Source organism: Colius striatus, chromosome 8 (assembly GCF_028858725.1).
Source record: "Colius striatus isolate bColStr4 chromosome 8, bColStr4.1.hap1, whole genome shotgun sequence".
NCBI classification, from domain to species: domain Eukaryota; kingdom Metazoa; phylum Chordata; class Aves; order Coliiformes; family Coliidae; genus Colius; species Colius striatus.
This window is the reverse complement of record NC_084766.1, coordinates 34,586,822-34,602,466: the sequence shown is the minus strand read 5'-3', so window position 1 is coordinate 34,602,466 and position 15,645 is coordinate 34,586,822. Positions and strand designations below refer to the sequence as shown.

Sequence of the window (15,645 nt, the reverse complement as noted above, 5' to 3'; positions counted from 1 at the left end):
CATCTTACTCATTTTAGCCATGAAACTCTTGGTTTGTGCCATACATGCTACTGTACATATTTTAAATGGGAACATTCTACACCACATCACGGTAAGTTTAAAAATAAGTACTGTTCTAGTCAAATTTCACATTTACATATTTGTTATGCTTTTGCATAGTATTATTCCTAAGCAGTAGCCTGCTAAAAACCCTCAGACTACTACAAAGGCAATTAATTCCTTACTACACTGCCCTTTGGTGGGAGAGGAATAGCAGGAGGAAAGCTCTTCATCTAAATTGATATGTTTAACATAAGGTGACATCCTCTAAAGGTTTAGAGATTATAGAAGCAAAAGAGACACCTAGAAGCGCTGCCTCAAATCAGAAAGCATCCACACAGCTCATTACTGCATGGTGTTCCTTTGTTCCACTCTTGTTCAGTGCATCTACATTCTACTGCATGTTACAAGTTTGAAACACACCCTAATGCTGAACCCTCAAAACCACTTTTGTGTGCAAAACTACTTGCTGTCCTAAGAGTAATACACATGTGGACATCAACCAAAAACACTAAGAAGTTCTCTGCTGTTTCCAGTGAGCAGTCTGGGAAGGACAGAGCAATATACTACAGCCCAGGTAACCATGGCACTGCTGCTTTCCTCACCTTTGTTTGCACTCCTGAACTTTATGGACCTCCTTAAGTGGTATAACTCTGAGAGGTTCCTTTTCCTGGAAAGAAAAGAAAGGCAAAAAATATTTCAGTAGAGTATTATCTAACAACTACATCTCAAACTATCTAGTAAGACTCACCTGAACTATCAGTGAACAGGCTGGCTATTGAGAGAAATTAAGTTCAAATAAGAGCTATACTTGACTAAAGACTACAGCTAGTGGGAACTGAACTCCGGGAGAAAGAAGTCCTCTAGAAGTCTGATGCTACACCAGGTGAATGATCCTGTAAAGCAGGACCTACTTCCCTGTTGCCTGTCAGCTATAGTCAGTCCAGTACCTTCTTCAAACTGCAGCAAGAGGATATTACCCTGAAGAACAGAGGACACTACAAAATTCTGTCTTGTTCAAAACAGCTGAAAGGAGCATGATGAAACAAAACATGTGCACTTCTACCAGCTTTCTAGTATACTCTCACACAATACAGTTCTTCACTGAGAATTTGCTTGTGAGCAATCTGCACTCCCATCTTTTTAAAATAAAAATAGAGGGTTTATTATAGGCAATGAGTCAGATTTGGGTTATGCTGACAGTTTAACAAAGATAACGATGCAAGACTGAATTCCTGCTACTGTTGTATACTCCTCATTAAAAGGAAAGCAAAAGTTCTTTTCAGAAACAGCCTGAAATTTGGCTTCTTGACATTTTACATCTTACAGCTGTCTCAATGTTCCTTGATTTATAATACTCTACAACTCAGACTTCATTCCTTAGAATTCTATTTTCTAATGTTTATACTAAGTGTGAGATTCCTTTTTGGGAAAAACACTGTCTCCAGTACCAACCACTTCATTTTTAAATGAAGCCTGAAAGCACTTAACATTTGGTCAAAAGGCTTAAGAGAAATGAGTGAGGAAGAAAGGTCATGAAAGCAAAACAAATTCTGTAGGCATTGCCTCTCAGCAGTAGAGTTCTCTTTGCTTGTCTTCACTGCCCTAGCAAGGAAATGATCCCATTATTTGTATGATAAACATCCTGTAATCTCAACTTTCAATTAAAAAATTGCAAGATTACAGTTCTGTCTTTCTACACCATGAGCAGCTGTTTCAAGAACACAATTAGTCATATGTGCATACAAAGAGACATAAGATACTAATACCAAAATCAGAGTGACTGTAGAATAGTTAAATACACCCCATTACTGTTCCTCGGTACCCTACAGGCAGGTTACCAAACAGAAAACTGAAGCCTGAGTTAACAACCACCCTATTAATCTTTAATTCTTCCTGAGCATGAAAGTTATTGCAGTACAGAGCTAAGAGCTGCAGGAGCAGCACAGCACACGTTTCAAATGCAAGTACATTTTCTTTAGGTTTTCTTGCAGCTGTCACTGGAAAATAACACACATTTAGAAACTTACCAGTTCAGACTTGAAATATCCTATTGTGTTTTCATCTAACTGAAAGTATCTTCTTTTCCAGTTCTTCATCTGTTAAAGGAAGACAAACATTTATATATTTTATATACATGCAGATCTACTTACACATCATGTGTTTTTCACCTTTAAACATTTATATATTTACATTTCTATGTTTTCTTTAATATACACTATTTTGTAATTACTTGTTATTTAGTTATATATATATATAACATTTATATTTTTGCACATTACATTCATGTGTTGTATATCTGTATATAGTGCCTCCCAAACAATTCTGCAAGTCTCAGGCCAATTAGTGATTTCTTTTAACTGCAAAAATTAACAATTCTGGAAGCTGTTTTCTATCAATAAGCATTTTTCAAAAATCCCCATTTAAACTGCAGTAACTCAGCAACACAAATGCCTTGTAAAAAATGTTAGGAGACAGTACATTAAAGGTTTCTAGCTCATTTTTAACTAGAAGGAATGCAACAAAAAGAAGTTTTATAATCCAAGATAAAATGGGGCTGAGAACTCACAAATCATGCACATCTCTCAGACTGAGCTATCTGCTCCTGCTTTTAGCAAGGCACCACATGAACAGCTCCACTTGTAGTAATCAGTGTGACAAGTTGTACAATACTTCCTCTGAACTGAAAAATTAGCTTTCTCTAAACACTGTAGTGATTTAAAAAGGTTGCAGACATTTAACTTCTGCCTTAATTTTTCTGCCTTACTGGATGCTTCTAGTAAGCAAAGTAAGGAGCCCACCAGAAGTGTAGAGCAGAAGAATTCCTAGTTGTGTGCACTAACCATGGTGTTAATGTCTCTGTCCAACAACAGAACACTGAAGAGTCAGGAAAAGTAGTACAGGCATCAATGAAATGCTACTGGAGGGTAACTGTTTAGTCACTATCAATACTGTCAGTAGTGCTGAAGTTACTGCTAGTTATGTGGGGTTTTTTACACCTACTTGATACGTAAAACTACCACCTTAGGATCACCTTTCCTCTTGATTAATGAAATACATTGATCTCAAATACTTACCACTGCTCCTTGTTTTACACAGTAGCCAGCTTTGATAATAGCATTATCTGGGGGATGCTTGGCAGGAAAATAAGGAAGATGGCTTTGTGACCGTTTCAAATAGTTCCTATCGGCTCCTTCACTGCACTCACTGATTTCTTCTTTCTAGAAAAAAAGCAGTAAAGTTCAGAATCTTCTCTTTTTTTTCCCCTAAAGGTCAAAGAATAACTGCACTAGTTATAAAATTGTATCATTGCATGCTCATAAATCCCATTTCCAGCTTGTTTTAAAGGATAAAACATTCAGCTGATTTCTAGAGACACCAAATGAGACTCCCTCCAAGGGCTCAGTACAGTACTTGCAAGCTCTGTTTAGGGACTACACTAAGGAAGTGCTGAATGTTCTCAAACAATGGTCACAGACACTCAGTGAAGAACATTAGATATAAAACCATGGTATATGCATCTATTTAGTGCAAACTTGTAACATGACTTTAGGGGCAACACTCTAGAGGTGGCTATAGCAAAGAAAAAGTTACTTCTAGGACCATTAGAGACACCAGAATTCACCAATCTTTTAAATGCAACTTAGCTGTATACATTTATTTTACATTATTAATCCAATCTGCAACTATCTTCAGCTCTGGGAACTTCCAGAAACAGATACAAGTCTACATCTTTCACACTGCATAGATTCTGCTTCCATGAGCTTGTCCACTCCCTCAAACTAAGGAAAGCTGCTTCTTCTTGAGAAGCATCTTATGTTTTATTTATTCACTGAAAAGAGAAATCCTTCTCTTCATTCCACCTTGTTACACCATTAGCTTAATTTAAAAGCCCATGGCTCTCATACTGGAAAAGAAAATTTACACCATCCACTTCTGCGAACTGTGATTTTGTAAAGCTCCTTTAGTTATTTCTTTTGCACACACAGTACTGGCCCACTAAGCTGTTGCTCACACTGAGATCATTCCACACAGAGTGATCATCCTTGAAATCTTTCAACCTTTCCAGTCCTACTGAGAACAAAACTGGACACAGTAATCAAGGACTCGTCAAAGACAGGATTTATACAGCAACAAAGATGTTTTCTGTTTTGCTCCTTATTCTCCTGATATTTGTGGGATTTTTTTTCTTCCACTGTTACTGAACACTAGTGCAACTTACTGCAACTGTAACTCTTACCTCTAGGTCAATGAAAGGTGCACAGCAAAGTATAAGTCCTCTGACCAAGGTGACTGCTGTATTGTGGTACCTAACCTATCCTCAACTGCCAAACAGCAAAGCTTTCTCTCCCAAGTAACAGCCCACTTGTTTTCAGGGTATTACCTGGGTAGGTGTAATGATAGGAACCCCACCAACAATTTCTGTCCTGTAAGACACCTGCTTCTTTCCACCTGGGCTTTCAGCTTGACGGTTTGCATTATCCATTTGACACAGAGGATCAGACTGCTTTGGTACCTGAAAGTACAATACGATCATTAGCTACAAAAGTTTTAGGAAGACAAAAAAAAATCCCTAATCATTATTCAAGCCTTGTTTGCTTTTTTTAAGCAGGATTTAATTAAAGTTCTCTAATTGAGACTTGTATCAAACAGGATGGCTGAGCAGTATGATGTTCACGCTCATCCCAACTCTCGAGATGAAGATTGGAGCATGCTGCCTCCACTACTCTGACACATTTTGCTAAATTCTGTCCATAACATCCCTAACTACCCATCATTAGCTATTAGATAACTGTCTCAGATGTGTAATCAAAACACTACAGCAATTTAATTTTTTTGATCTAAGATGTTTACTCAGATTCCCGAGTTTCTACAAGAAGGAAACACCTGTATGCTAAGAAATGCACTAACAAATGTCTAGCCAAGACATTTTGATTTACAATCTCCTTTCACTCCTCATATTAATAAACTCACAGTGCCTTCAACAAGACATCAACAGTCTCACACCAAAATATTCTAGTCAGTAATCTACTGAATGTTTACAGAGGGCACAAATTCCTTCAGAAAGACACTCCAATTGTCTTTATACATTCAACTACCATGCAAGACTGTGGCACATTCAAAACATTAAATGGAACTGATCTGAACAAACCCAAAGCTACTTTATAGTCTGTTGTGATTCTAATTTCTAAGCCCAGAATTGCTCATTTTGCAAACCACCACCCAAAACAGCCCACAAAGTAGTACAAACAGTCCTGAGAGCACAAATGTCAGCCTAGGATAGCTTCCTCCTGGCCAAGTGAAGGTGGCACTCAGCAGCTGAGAACAAATACAAACATGCACACTCATGCTCAGAACCCCTTCTTTGTAAGGGTGTGCCCTCAAAACAGCTCATGTCATCACTTTCCCAAAACTGCATAGGGAACAAACCCCTAACTTCTGCCTCCTGAAAAGACTGAGGTAACACATGGGGTTTTCTATCACAAGACAACAAGTTGTCCTGGTAAAAGCCAGAAAAGTAAGTTAACCCTCATCAGAAGAATGTATTACTGCTTCTTTCAGTAGACGTTGGTTGAAATCAGGGACAGAGCCTTTGGAACACGTGCTTGGCTCCTTATTCTAGTGATATTTTAAGAAACACAGAGTTTTGACACCAGGCAAATGTATGTGTATCTCTTCATTACTTGCAAGTGTCTTCTAGATATTTCAATTAATAATATATGCATATAGTTAACCATAAATTATTAGAAACTATCAATGTTGCAATGAAAAACATCATCCCATTTTTGTCCAAGTTCCAAAGCAAAATAAACTCAAAGCTTAAGAAGACTTCTGTATAGTTTCTCCAAGTCTTGGAAAGTCAAGTCAAGACTTGCCTGTGGAGATAAAATACCACTACTTTAGCATAAAAACTGTAGGCAAAGGTTATATTTAAGCACTTTGAGACGGTCACCATTTAAAAGCATTACTAAGTATTAACTGAAACACTTACTGTGATTTTGGTAGCTTTGTTCAGAACATTTACCCATTCAACTAGGTCCTGCTGATCATTGGCTTGTAGAAAGTATTTTCTCATCCCTGCATTCATCACTGTAAAAAACCATGAAAGTTAACAGCACTGAAACTTAAGAGCAAACTTAACACCATCATAAAAAGATCTGATTTTAGGTTTGAAATCCAGCTGAAGTATTTAAGCTTTCTGCTGCATTATCTTATGATACACACATTCACTTGACAGGTTTGCTTTATTCTAAAAGGGCAAACTTCTTTTAAAGCCCTCCACTTACACAGCATCACACAGAGTTTGAGAAATTTTTAACATACAGAAATAAAGTTGAGTTTTATCAAAATTTTTTACAGCTTCATTTCCTTTTTTCCATTTCTCTAAGCAACCAAGTTTTGCACTTGGAGACTTCTACAATTTCTCCTTTCAAACCTCTGACCAGTATTTGTCATTCATTGCAACAACCTCATTACTATGACTATGATCACTATGATTTGTGAAAAAATCAGTATTGATAATTAAATAAACAATGCTCAGGATCAAACCAAATAGCCAGAACATAACACTTTATTTTTATTTCAGAGACTTGGCAGAAAAAGTATCTTTTTAGCAAGTTTAGACATCTACCTGGCAACACCTGGCATAACTTTATCCCAAAAAAGGACAAACGTTTCTGTGTAACAGTAAAAAATAAAAACATCACAGCTGTTTTTCTCACAAACTCTGAGAATATATCTTGAAATTAGTCGAGGTAAACCCTACCTAAAACCTTCCCAGAGAAAAAAAATCTGTCCTGGGAAGCCCTACCTAAAACGTTATAGTTCTTGAGGTCATCATTAACAGCTAACACATGCCAGAAGCAGATACTTTTTACTCAATCATCTTTCTCCCCAGAGTGGATGATTTGAAGGAAACGTTATTTGATGTAAATACAAAAACCAAAATACAGAACTGCATGAGCGGACAAACGACTCCCAGTACTTAAATAAAAAGGCAGTAAATGTATTTGTTTCCTCTAAAAAGTGTCAAAAACGTTTTAATAAATAAGAAACATTAAAATATTTCAACCAGCACCCTGGATCATTAAGGCTTTGCAGAGCTGGCTCACTGAAAAGAGCAACTTCAAAGATGATGAAGACAACCACCTCACATACAGAGGAATCTGTAGATGGCACTGAGCGGACACACTAGGTCTAGAATCCCTCAAGCCTTACACACAGAGTTAAATTACCAAATGTTTCACAAGCTCCACCACCAAGACTGCACAAATACAGCAAGGCTGCCTTTTCTGAGCTGATACAACGCTGCAGGTGGCAAAGGACACGTCAACTGATTGTCATAAGATCCTCAGGCATTTTCATGGGCCTTTACCTGAGCTAAAACTCTTACACGAATGCACCTATAAAGAACATTTTTCATCCATCGAGCTGATTCCAGTCTCTACACACATTTTTGTGAATGCTAATTGCTTAAAAAAAAAGCAATTATGGTAAATTCTGGAAAAATTACTTATAAGAAAAAATATCTTTAAAAGACTCTACGAAGCTTTTATTATTATCTAAAGCTTTATTCAAGTTTATACAAGTACCAATATAACCAGAAGTTACCCCAAGCAAACTTTTTTTCTTCAGTGCAGCAACACAGGTTGAAATTTAACATTAAAAACACTGGCTGACAGTATATTTAGATAATTAAATCACCTCTTCTATGAGTAAGAGATTAAGACAGTTAAATTAGTTGTTTTCATAGCTGACAGGCATGCTGTGTTTCTGAAAACATCCCTGTTTTTTAGTAGGTTACTAATGTCTCAAAACTTTCAGGCATTAATAAAACATCTGAATCAGCTGTATCTAGGAAGAGAATTGCAGAATATTATCTTTGTTGCAAATTTCAGAAGGATGTACTTGATGCACATGCAAGAACTTACCAAAACAGAACTCTGCCTTTGGCCTCAGCTTAGTTGCATCGCTAACCTATTAGAGAAATGAAGATGATAAATGTCACTGTGCACACAAAACATGTGTATTACTTTTGTTTTTTCTTTAAAGTGGCTAAATTTGAAAGCATTTTTTTATTTGCAGCATAGCAAGCTTATTGAAGTATAAAGACAAATAGCTACAACACAAAATAGTATCTAAAATGCAGTTCAAGATGTGCAACCTGCAGTAAGATGACAGCTTAAGCTGTACGTTCTCGTTCCTTAAGGATTCTTTTTACCAGACAATAGGTGAAATCCAAAAACATAACACTTGCATTTTGAAGTTCTATGTCTCAACTGAACTAAACATTCAATTCACACTCTCAAGGATATCAGTTTTATTTTGGACCATTATCATAATATTGAATTTCCTTCACAAGTCTCTAAAATGTTGCAGTGCTGGGGAAGGAGAGAAATGTGTGTCCTGTTTAGAGAGAGGTGCTGACATTTTTACATTATAGAGCATTTCTATCAAGGGTAGGGAAGAAGGTAAAACACTTTCTCACATCAAAACCTTTTCTCTGGGCCAGAAACAAAACCCATGTAGTAAGTAAATGGAAGAACCATGGCAAGTCAGAGTGAGCATGCACACAGCAGGCACACTTGAGCTGCCTTCCAAGGTACAGAGGTGCAAAGGCACACGTGACCACCTCTGCTCCCATTAAAAGTGAGATACAAGATTTCAAGTTTCTTTAGATGACAACGGTGAGGTTTAGGGCAAAGTAGGCAGAGAAGAAGGAAAGCAGCAAGGACATGAGCAGGTCTCCAGAGACATTTTTGCACTCATGATATTATTGATGCTGGGGATATCTTTTTACAAGGAAGGTGGGTAGATACAGTGTGACAACAAGAAAATCAAAGGAAACATGAGGAACGAGCAGGAAGATGAGAGATTATTTCTCTCACTTCAATGCAGCATCTGCTACAAATTTAACCAAGGAGACTGTCCTAGTTCAGTTTTCTTTTGACACATTTGGAAGTGAATGTCTACTGAGTATAATGAAGTATTTTCTAGATTTTTTCTGATCTGTTAAAGATCATTAATACTTGTCAACAATCACACCCAAAGACCTACCTCCCACTTGACAAATGGCCTATCTTTTCTCCCAGATTAACTGGAACTCAAATACTCAGAACTGAAACATACAGTTCAGAAATATTAATTCTATGCAGCACAAAGAGCTGATATGAAATCACAAAACAAACCCAGACAATACCGTAATTCATCTGTTCCTATTTTAACGTGATACTACTGAAGTGTTTTTAACACTTCTCTAAAATCCTGGAGTAGCACACAAAGCAAAAAGGTTCCCATGTGCTACATAAAAGACATTTAAAATGGTCTATACTTGAGGCCTTAAGAAGTGGCCTTTGAAAGTTATCACCAAAAATTCAGCAACATGTGTCTCACACAGAACCTTACCTTTGAAATATAGGTAAGTTTAATGACTCCGACAGGTGGAGATCCAGAGGGGAGATTCTGAAACAAAACATACATTACAATGTGACACTAGCTTATTCTCATGTCACAGTCAGTGTTTATCCATAAAAAGTAAATAATTGCACAAACAAAAAGTAAATCCAACGTGCTTTTATAGACAATACACAATGTGTGCTTGAAACAGGATCCAAATTACCTGTTTATTACACACACATCTGTTAATCAACTAAAAATAGAAAGACTGCTAGAAACAATACAAATAGTAATTGTTTCAGAGGTTTACTTATTTTACTAGAGGAAAAGGATTCTTGCAGGTCTGCATCCAGGAAATCCGGAAAGAGTACTTTTTCCTGAACAGATGTTGGCGTCTTCTATATTTTGACCAGGGCAGGGGAAAGGCCAAGAAGTGACATTCATCTATTATGTCAGACACTTCAAAGGCCATCTCATGTATTTTCCAAAATGGATTGAAAAAATATCAGTCTTCTCATTTCACACAATCACAGAATGGTAGGGGTTGGAAGGGACTTCTAGAGATCATCCAGTCCAACTCCCCTGCAGAAGCAGGTCCCATCTAGATCAGGTCACATAGGAACGTGTCCAGGCGGGTCTTGAAGACCTCCAGAGAAGGAGCCTCCACACCCTCCTTAGGCAGCCTGGGCCAGGGCTCCCTCACCTCAACAGTGAAATAGTTTTTCCCTTATGTTTAAATGGACCTTTTTGTGTTTCATCTTCTTTCCATTACCCCTTGTTCTGTCACCAGATACAACACAAGAAAGTGCTGCCCCAACCTCCCGACACTCACCATTTAGCTATTTGTAAATATTAATGAGATGTCCCCTCAATTTCTCTTCTCCAGACTAAATAGCCCCAGTTCTCACAGCCTTTCCTCATAAGGAAGATGCTCCAATTCCCTCAGCATCTTGGTAGCCCTGCACTGGCCTCTCTCCAGCAGTTCCCTGTCCCTCTTGAGCTGGGGGGCACAGAACTATACACAGGACTCCAGACGAGGCCTCACCAGGGCAGAGTAGAGGGGGAGCAGAACCTCCCTTAACCTGCTGCCCACACTCTTCTTGATGCCCCCAGGATGCCATTGGCCTATTGCAGGGAAAAACTTTCTAAAGTTGCAGTTAAGTCTATTTACAACCCCAAAAGGATTCATCTGTTGTTTTTACATCATTTAACACATTGGTCTTAACATTCACATTACCTTTCACCATCAGGTAGTAGCCTAGAAATACAATCCTTAAAGAACTGAGCATCACAAAAAACTGTTCTCTTTTTTATTAACTGTTTCTGATGAAACATTCTTCCTCATTTTGCTCCTTTAAATAAAACACTGTTTTGCATTTACTTTTTCCATTAGAATTTTTATTTTCAAAATGGCCCTTTCAGACACAGCACCATTCTTCCCACTACAGACCTCCCTGGAGGCTGTAAGAATGGTACTGCATCTGCTCACTGACCCTTTCTCCAGCTAAAATGCTCTTCATTAGCCTGTAATGCCTTATGAAAGTCTACATTGCACAGAGAAGCCTGATGCTGTCCACAAAGACAAATAATTAGTAAGTCTTCCCTTTCTGCCCAAATAAATGTATAAGTTTTACCTTATCAGAATTATTTTGATCACAGTATACATCAGTTTTATAATCTTTATTAGAATAATCATGTAGAGGTAATGGTGGGCTTAAACACTTTATTTCTTTGAAGAGCTGAACTGATTTTCACAGATAAAAATAGAGCATTTCAGTCAAAGGGCCTGTACATTTCTGCACACATCATAGACTCATCCTGTATGAAGAGTTTCATCACTTCAAGGATTAAGAATGGTCTCCTCACAGTGGCTCTGTAAAAGTTCTGTAGTTCTTCAAAACTAAAGCAGCAGTGGAAGAAAAATCAAGAAGTTTCACCTTACCCCTTGCAAGGCAGCCTTTCATCTGTGCATGAACTCATTAAAAACAAAGGTAAGAAAGCCAAAACCATAAAGAGGTGTGCACTGCAAATATTAGTCTGAAAACTTCCAAACAAACTGCAATTCTATGGCATTTCACGTTTTTTGCTCACGTGCCCTGGTTATACCACAGGAGAAACTGAAGAAGAGAATTGCTTCATATCACTTGTTGAGATCAAACCTTTGAAGTCTCTCATTTCCAGAAATGATTTCTTTTTTCCTCCTCAGTAAGAACTTCTGAATCCTTCAGTCAAGTCACATTCACTGGACTGTACCTGGTTTAATTACCTGGTTTTGGCTGGTTCCTTAGAACAGCAGACTTCTACTGTATTCTAACTGTGGTCTTGCTGGCAGAACGGTACATGAAGACTCTTCTGTCAGTTGTTTGCTGACCTAGATCTTATGCTTTCACTGTCTCTGTACCCAAATCTTAAGCAATTATCTCTTCTGCCCTATGCTAGAAAACATACTGATGTGTGTACACTGTAAAAGCAGCTTTTATATAAAGGATGCTCTCCATCCTGATGGATATAAATAAGCTTTTTGCATTCACATACCATCAGTTGCATTGAAATTGCCAACATCCCTGGAAATTACGTTTCAATGCCCGGTTTAGTTGAAGTTACCTCATGTAGAAGTGCCAACTGATCTGCATCACAAGGAAAACTACATACTTCCTCACAGGGTTAAAGGTGAATTCAAAGATCTAAAATAGTATGTCATTTGACTCACGTGGTTCCATGACACAGCTCTACCTGGTTCCTGTGAGAATCTGCAATGCACCTTCAAGGCACTCAATAGGAAGTACAATAGAGCACATCGGGATCCAAACCAAATAACTGATTCACATGTGGTACCAAATTCAGGTTCCTATCCATTTCCCAATTCTCCTGTCAATACTTAGATTCTGTAGATTGTCAGTTCACTGATGTTTGAGTTTTTAATGCTTTGCTACTAGCTGCAACACAGTGTTTTAAATATTAATTACACTTTTTCTTTAAACTATTGCACATATTAGCAAAGAAGAGACACTGACTTACAATGACTTCACTTAGGTAACTTCCCCTCTCCTGCCCCAGCTTCACATAAACCAATATGAAACCCCATTTTTAAGTTTTTAAACATGTAAATTTTTAAATCGATAGAAGCCAGATAATTATCCCTCAGAACATCTCACCTGTGGGTTGTCCATGTACCACACCAGACTGTCTTCTCGTGTGTCCAGAATGAAGTACCGCCGCAGAAATTTCCCACTATTCTCATTTTCTTCAATATCTAGGAAACCACAGATGCGATTCTGGCGATCCACATAAGGCATTTCTGACCCTGAACATCACACTGTAGAACAAAAAGTGTACAAGTTAAGGACTGTTCCTCGTTACTAATTTTAAGACTTCTGTGCCCACCCACGAGATTGAGTAGTTTCAACCAGCAGCTTAAAGAAGTTTCTACAGAATAAATGAAGCCTAACTGTTTCCCCCCACTACCGAATTATTAGACAGGCTTTTCTTCCTTCTTTGAAGCATAGCCTTAGGGTATCTAATACCTTAGGTGCAATGATACAAGTGATAAGTTGTATATGAGCATCAAGACTAGCTTTTACAAGATCACTAAAGAATAATCAAAGATTCTCTTTCACAGCTTGCAGACAGTTGAGCTAATGCTGGGTTTACACTTCCTTTTTTGACATTGCCTTTCATGGTCAAGAAAGGACCTGTCAGCAGGTCTACTGTCCAATGGGATTTTTTTTCATCTTTTGCTAAGGCAAATTCAACAAAAAGGCTTTTAGAAACATTGCTTGTATTTTTCTTTTCTTCTACAAAGACAAAAATCACTTAGTGTCTAACAAGGTCTAAGAATAGACTTCATTTTGACTATTTAATGTCTAAGGATGGAAAGAAGTTGTATGTAGAGCACAAGGGAACACACTTGCTAGTCCAAAACTGAAATCCTCAATAGCCATGTGGTACTAACTTTGAGAGTGGCAGGCTTTTTTTTGGGGGGGGCGGAGGGGGTTTTGTCCTCTTTTTGTTTTGCTTTAATAAACAAATAAAGACCTGTACCACGTGTCTCCTTCTCTAGAGGTCTTCAAAAGCTGCCTGGACATGTTGCTGTGTGATCTGATCTAGCTGGAGCTGCTTTGGCAGGGGAACCCCCACCATTCTATGACCACTGACCATCTATTCCTGTTTCGCCTGCCTCACCTTTTAAGGCTCTCTCACAGCAGCCTATTGCATCTGGCTTTTTTGCTTCCTTTTATTTTACAGGGCAGTCATTTCACCTTAAGAGCCAGCTTTGTGAAACCAAAGATAAAATTGCTTACTCATCTAAAACCAGCAATAAATCAACATTTAAATATGATGAATATCAGGTCAATGCCAATCTTGACCAGAGCAGGAAAGAAACAATTCAGTCTCTTCCACATTACAAAACTCAGAAATAGTATATATCCAAAAATATTATCAATAGACTGAAGGTTTAAGCACTTAACATTTTTCATAACATCTTCCAGCTTTCACTGTGCAATAGGGAAGATTAAATATTTCGTTACATTTTTGACCTCTACTATTTCCTAGCTTTAATTGATTTATATTTAGTTTTACAGACACAACGGGGCAGACACTTGATAACTCTGTAGATAGCTACTGATACACCATAGAAACATGATCCATGGTTAAGCACATTTTAAAGTGTATATGTTAGTGATTCAGATATACACACACAAGCATACGTTTATCTGGGGGAATCAGGTATACAAACATGCAAATATGAGCTGGATTTAATGACTTTTTAATGTGATTAGTCAGAATACTAGTCAAATTTTGCTTTAACCACTTTGAGCAATAATGGTTTTTTACATCTCATGTCATGATTTTGATACCATACTAGCAAAATTTCTAAGTAAACAGTTTAAAGCCATTTCACTCCACCTGCACAGTAACTGACCTTTTTCATTCCCAATATCAAACTAACCCTCTGGTGCAAACTCGAGTCTGACACATGAAGCTTGGCACCAGGGACCGTGTCTAACAATCCCAATTCAGTAGCATTTGCAAAAAAATTCTGAGATTGTAATATCCTCATGATGACACATTATTAAAAGCATTAGTGCTTTGTGGTTTTTAATACAAGCAATTAAATCCTAAAATGTAATGCACCTGTGTGTAACAAATTTAACATACTTTTGTTTGAGATGCTAGACATGTTCTGTATAGCTAGGAGAACATTAAATGTGTATAAGCCTTCCAGTAAGTGCTTGACTGACCTGGTTTTCTTTCTACTTCCAAAAGGTAAGAGAGCCTTTCTATTTAAGGTATGCAACACACTGCTTAAATCTTCAAAAGTATTGGTTTGTTCTTCAATAAAAAAGTAACATTTGCCAAGGTAATCTCAATTTTATTGGTATGTTCCTCATAACTTACATATCACAGATGAGACAAACTCTGTAATCAAGTTACATGTAACAGCAGAAACAAGCACTTGAGTACTCTTAAGACAATGTCATAATCATAACAAACATTCATCAGTAACTTACACGCTGGCTCCCAGGATCACTTTACACTCACTATGAACTCATCTGTAGCTAGGGGCAAGTTAAAGGGTGGCTATTCTCTGAATCATAACTAAGCTGGAAGAACTTGGCACTGCACATTGTTTAAATTTAAATAAACCTAAAAATTGTCCTTTACCAGTATTGTCCAAAGTTGTGCCAGGTGGTCCCTCAAGAAAATACGCAACACTTCCGGGACATCGTTTCAGCTTCACATCAACAGTTCTTGAAGCCCAGAAAAGCCCTGTGCCTAAAAAAAGGCAAATCTTGGTGACCTGTTTCCTGTTTGAACAGGCTTAAACTGAGTTCTCTGCAGATGTGAAGAAAATGAAACAAGGAAAACTTGGTTTTGAAATAAGATAGAAATTGACTAAAAAACCAACCTTGAATAAAATCAAACTGAATTTTCACCTAAACTTGCACAGATTTTCTATTTCTAACTGATTTCTAGCCTACAAAATGCTACTATTTGAAGTTCTTTTGTCCTCTGATGAAAATACAGGATAAACTATCACTAATTTTAAAGTTAAGCTGTATAACTGCTATTTTCTTCAGATCAGTTTGAAATTCCTCAAGGGATTACTGACATCCCCTAGACTGATGCTCTTAAGAGATTAAAAGCCTCTAACTTTCTGATAAAATTGAAATCCAACATGAAATCACACAATTGTTTCCCAGTTTT

General features: G+C 37.5%; 1 protein-coding gene across 10 annotated transcripts in view; it reads right to left on the bottom strand.

Moving 5' to 3' along the window:
- The window catches only part of PLEKHA1 (pleckstrin homology domain containing A1), a 35,238-nt gene that overhangs the window by 7,176 nt on the left and 12,417 nt on the right, over nt 1–15,645 (bottom strand). For 7 of the 10 annotated variants that reach the window (XM_062001138.1, XM_062001143.1, XM_062001144.1 and 4 more), the window contains exons 2-9: nt 12,591–12,751; nt 9,445–9,501; nt 7,971–8,016; nt 6,032–6,129; nt 4,424–4,555; nt 3,117–3,260; nt 2,070–2,138; nt 645–709 (exon numbers count right to left, since the gene is read on the bottom strand). In XM_062001138.1, coding sequence (XP_061857122.1) covers nt 645–709; nt 2,070–2,138; nt 3,117–3,260; nt 4,424–4,555; nt 6,032–6,129; nt 7,971–8,016; nt 9,445–9,501; nt 12,591–12,731 — 752 coding nt within the window. In that variant the 5' untranslated portion in view covers nt 12,732–12,751. Of the gene's footprint in view, nt 1–644; nt 710–2,069; nt 2,139–3,116; nt 3,261–4,423; nt 4,556–6,031; nt 6,130–7,970; nt 8,017–9,444; nt 9,502–12,590; nt 12,752–15,102; nt 15,214–15,645 lie in introns of those variants that run through there. The other 3 variants (XM_062001140.1, XM_062001141.1, XM_062001148.1) reach the window with 2 other exon arrangements.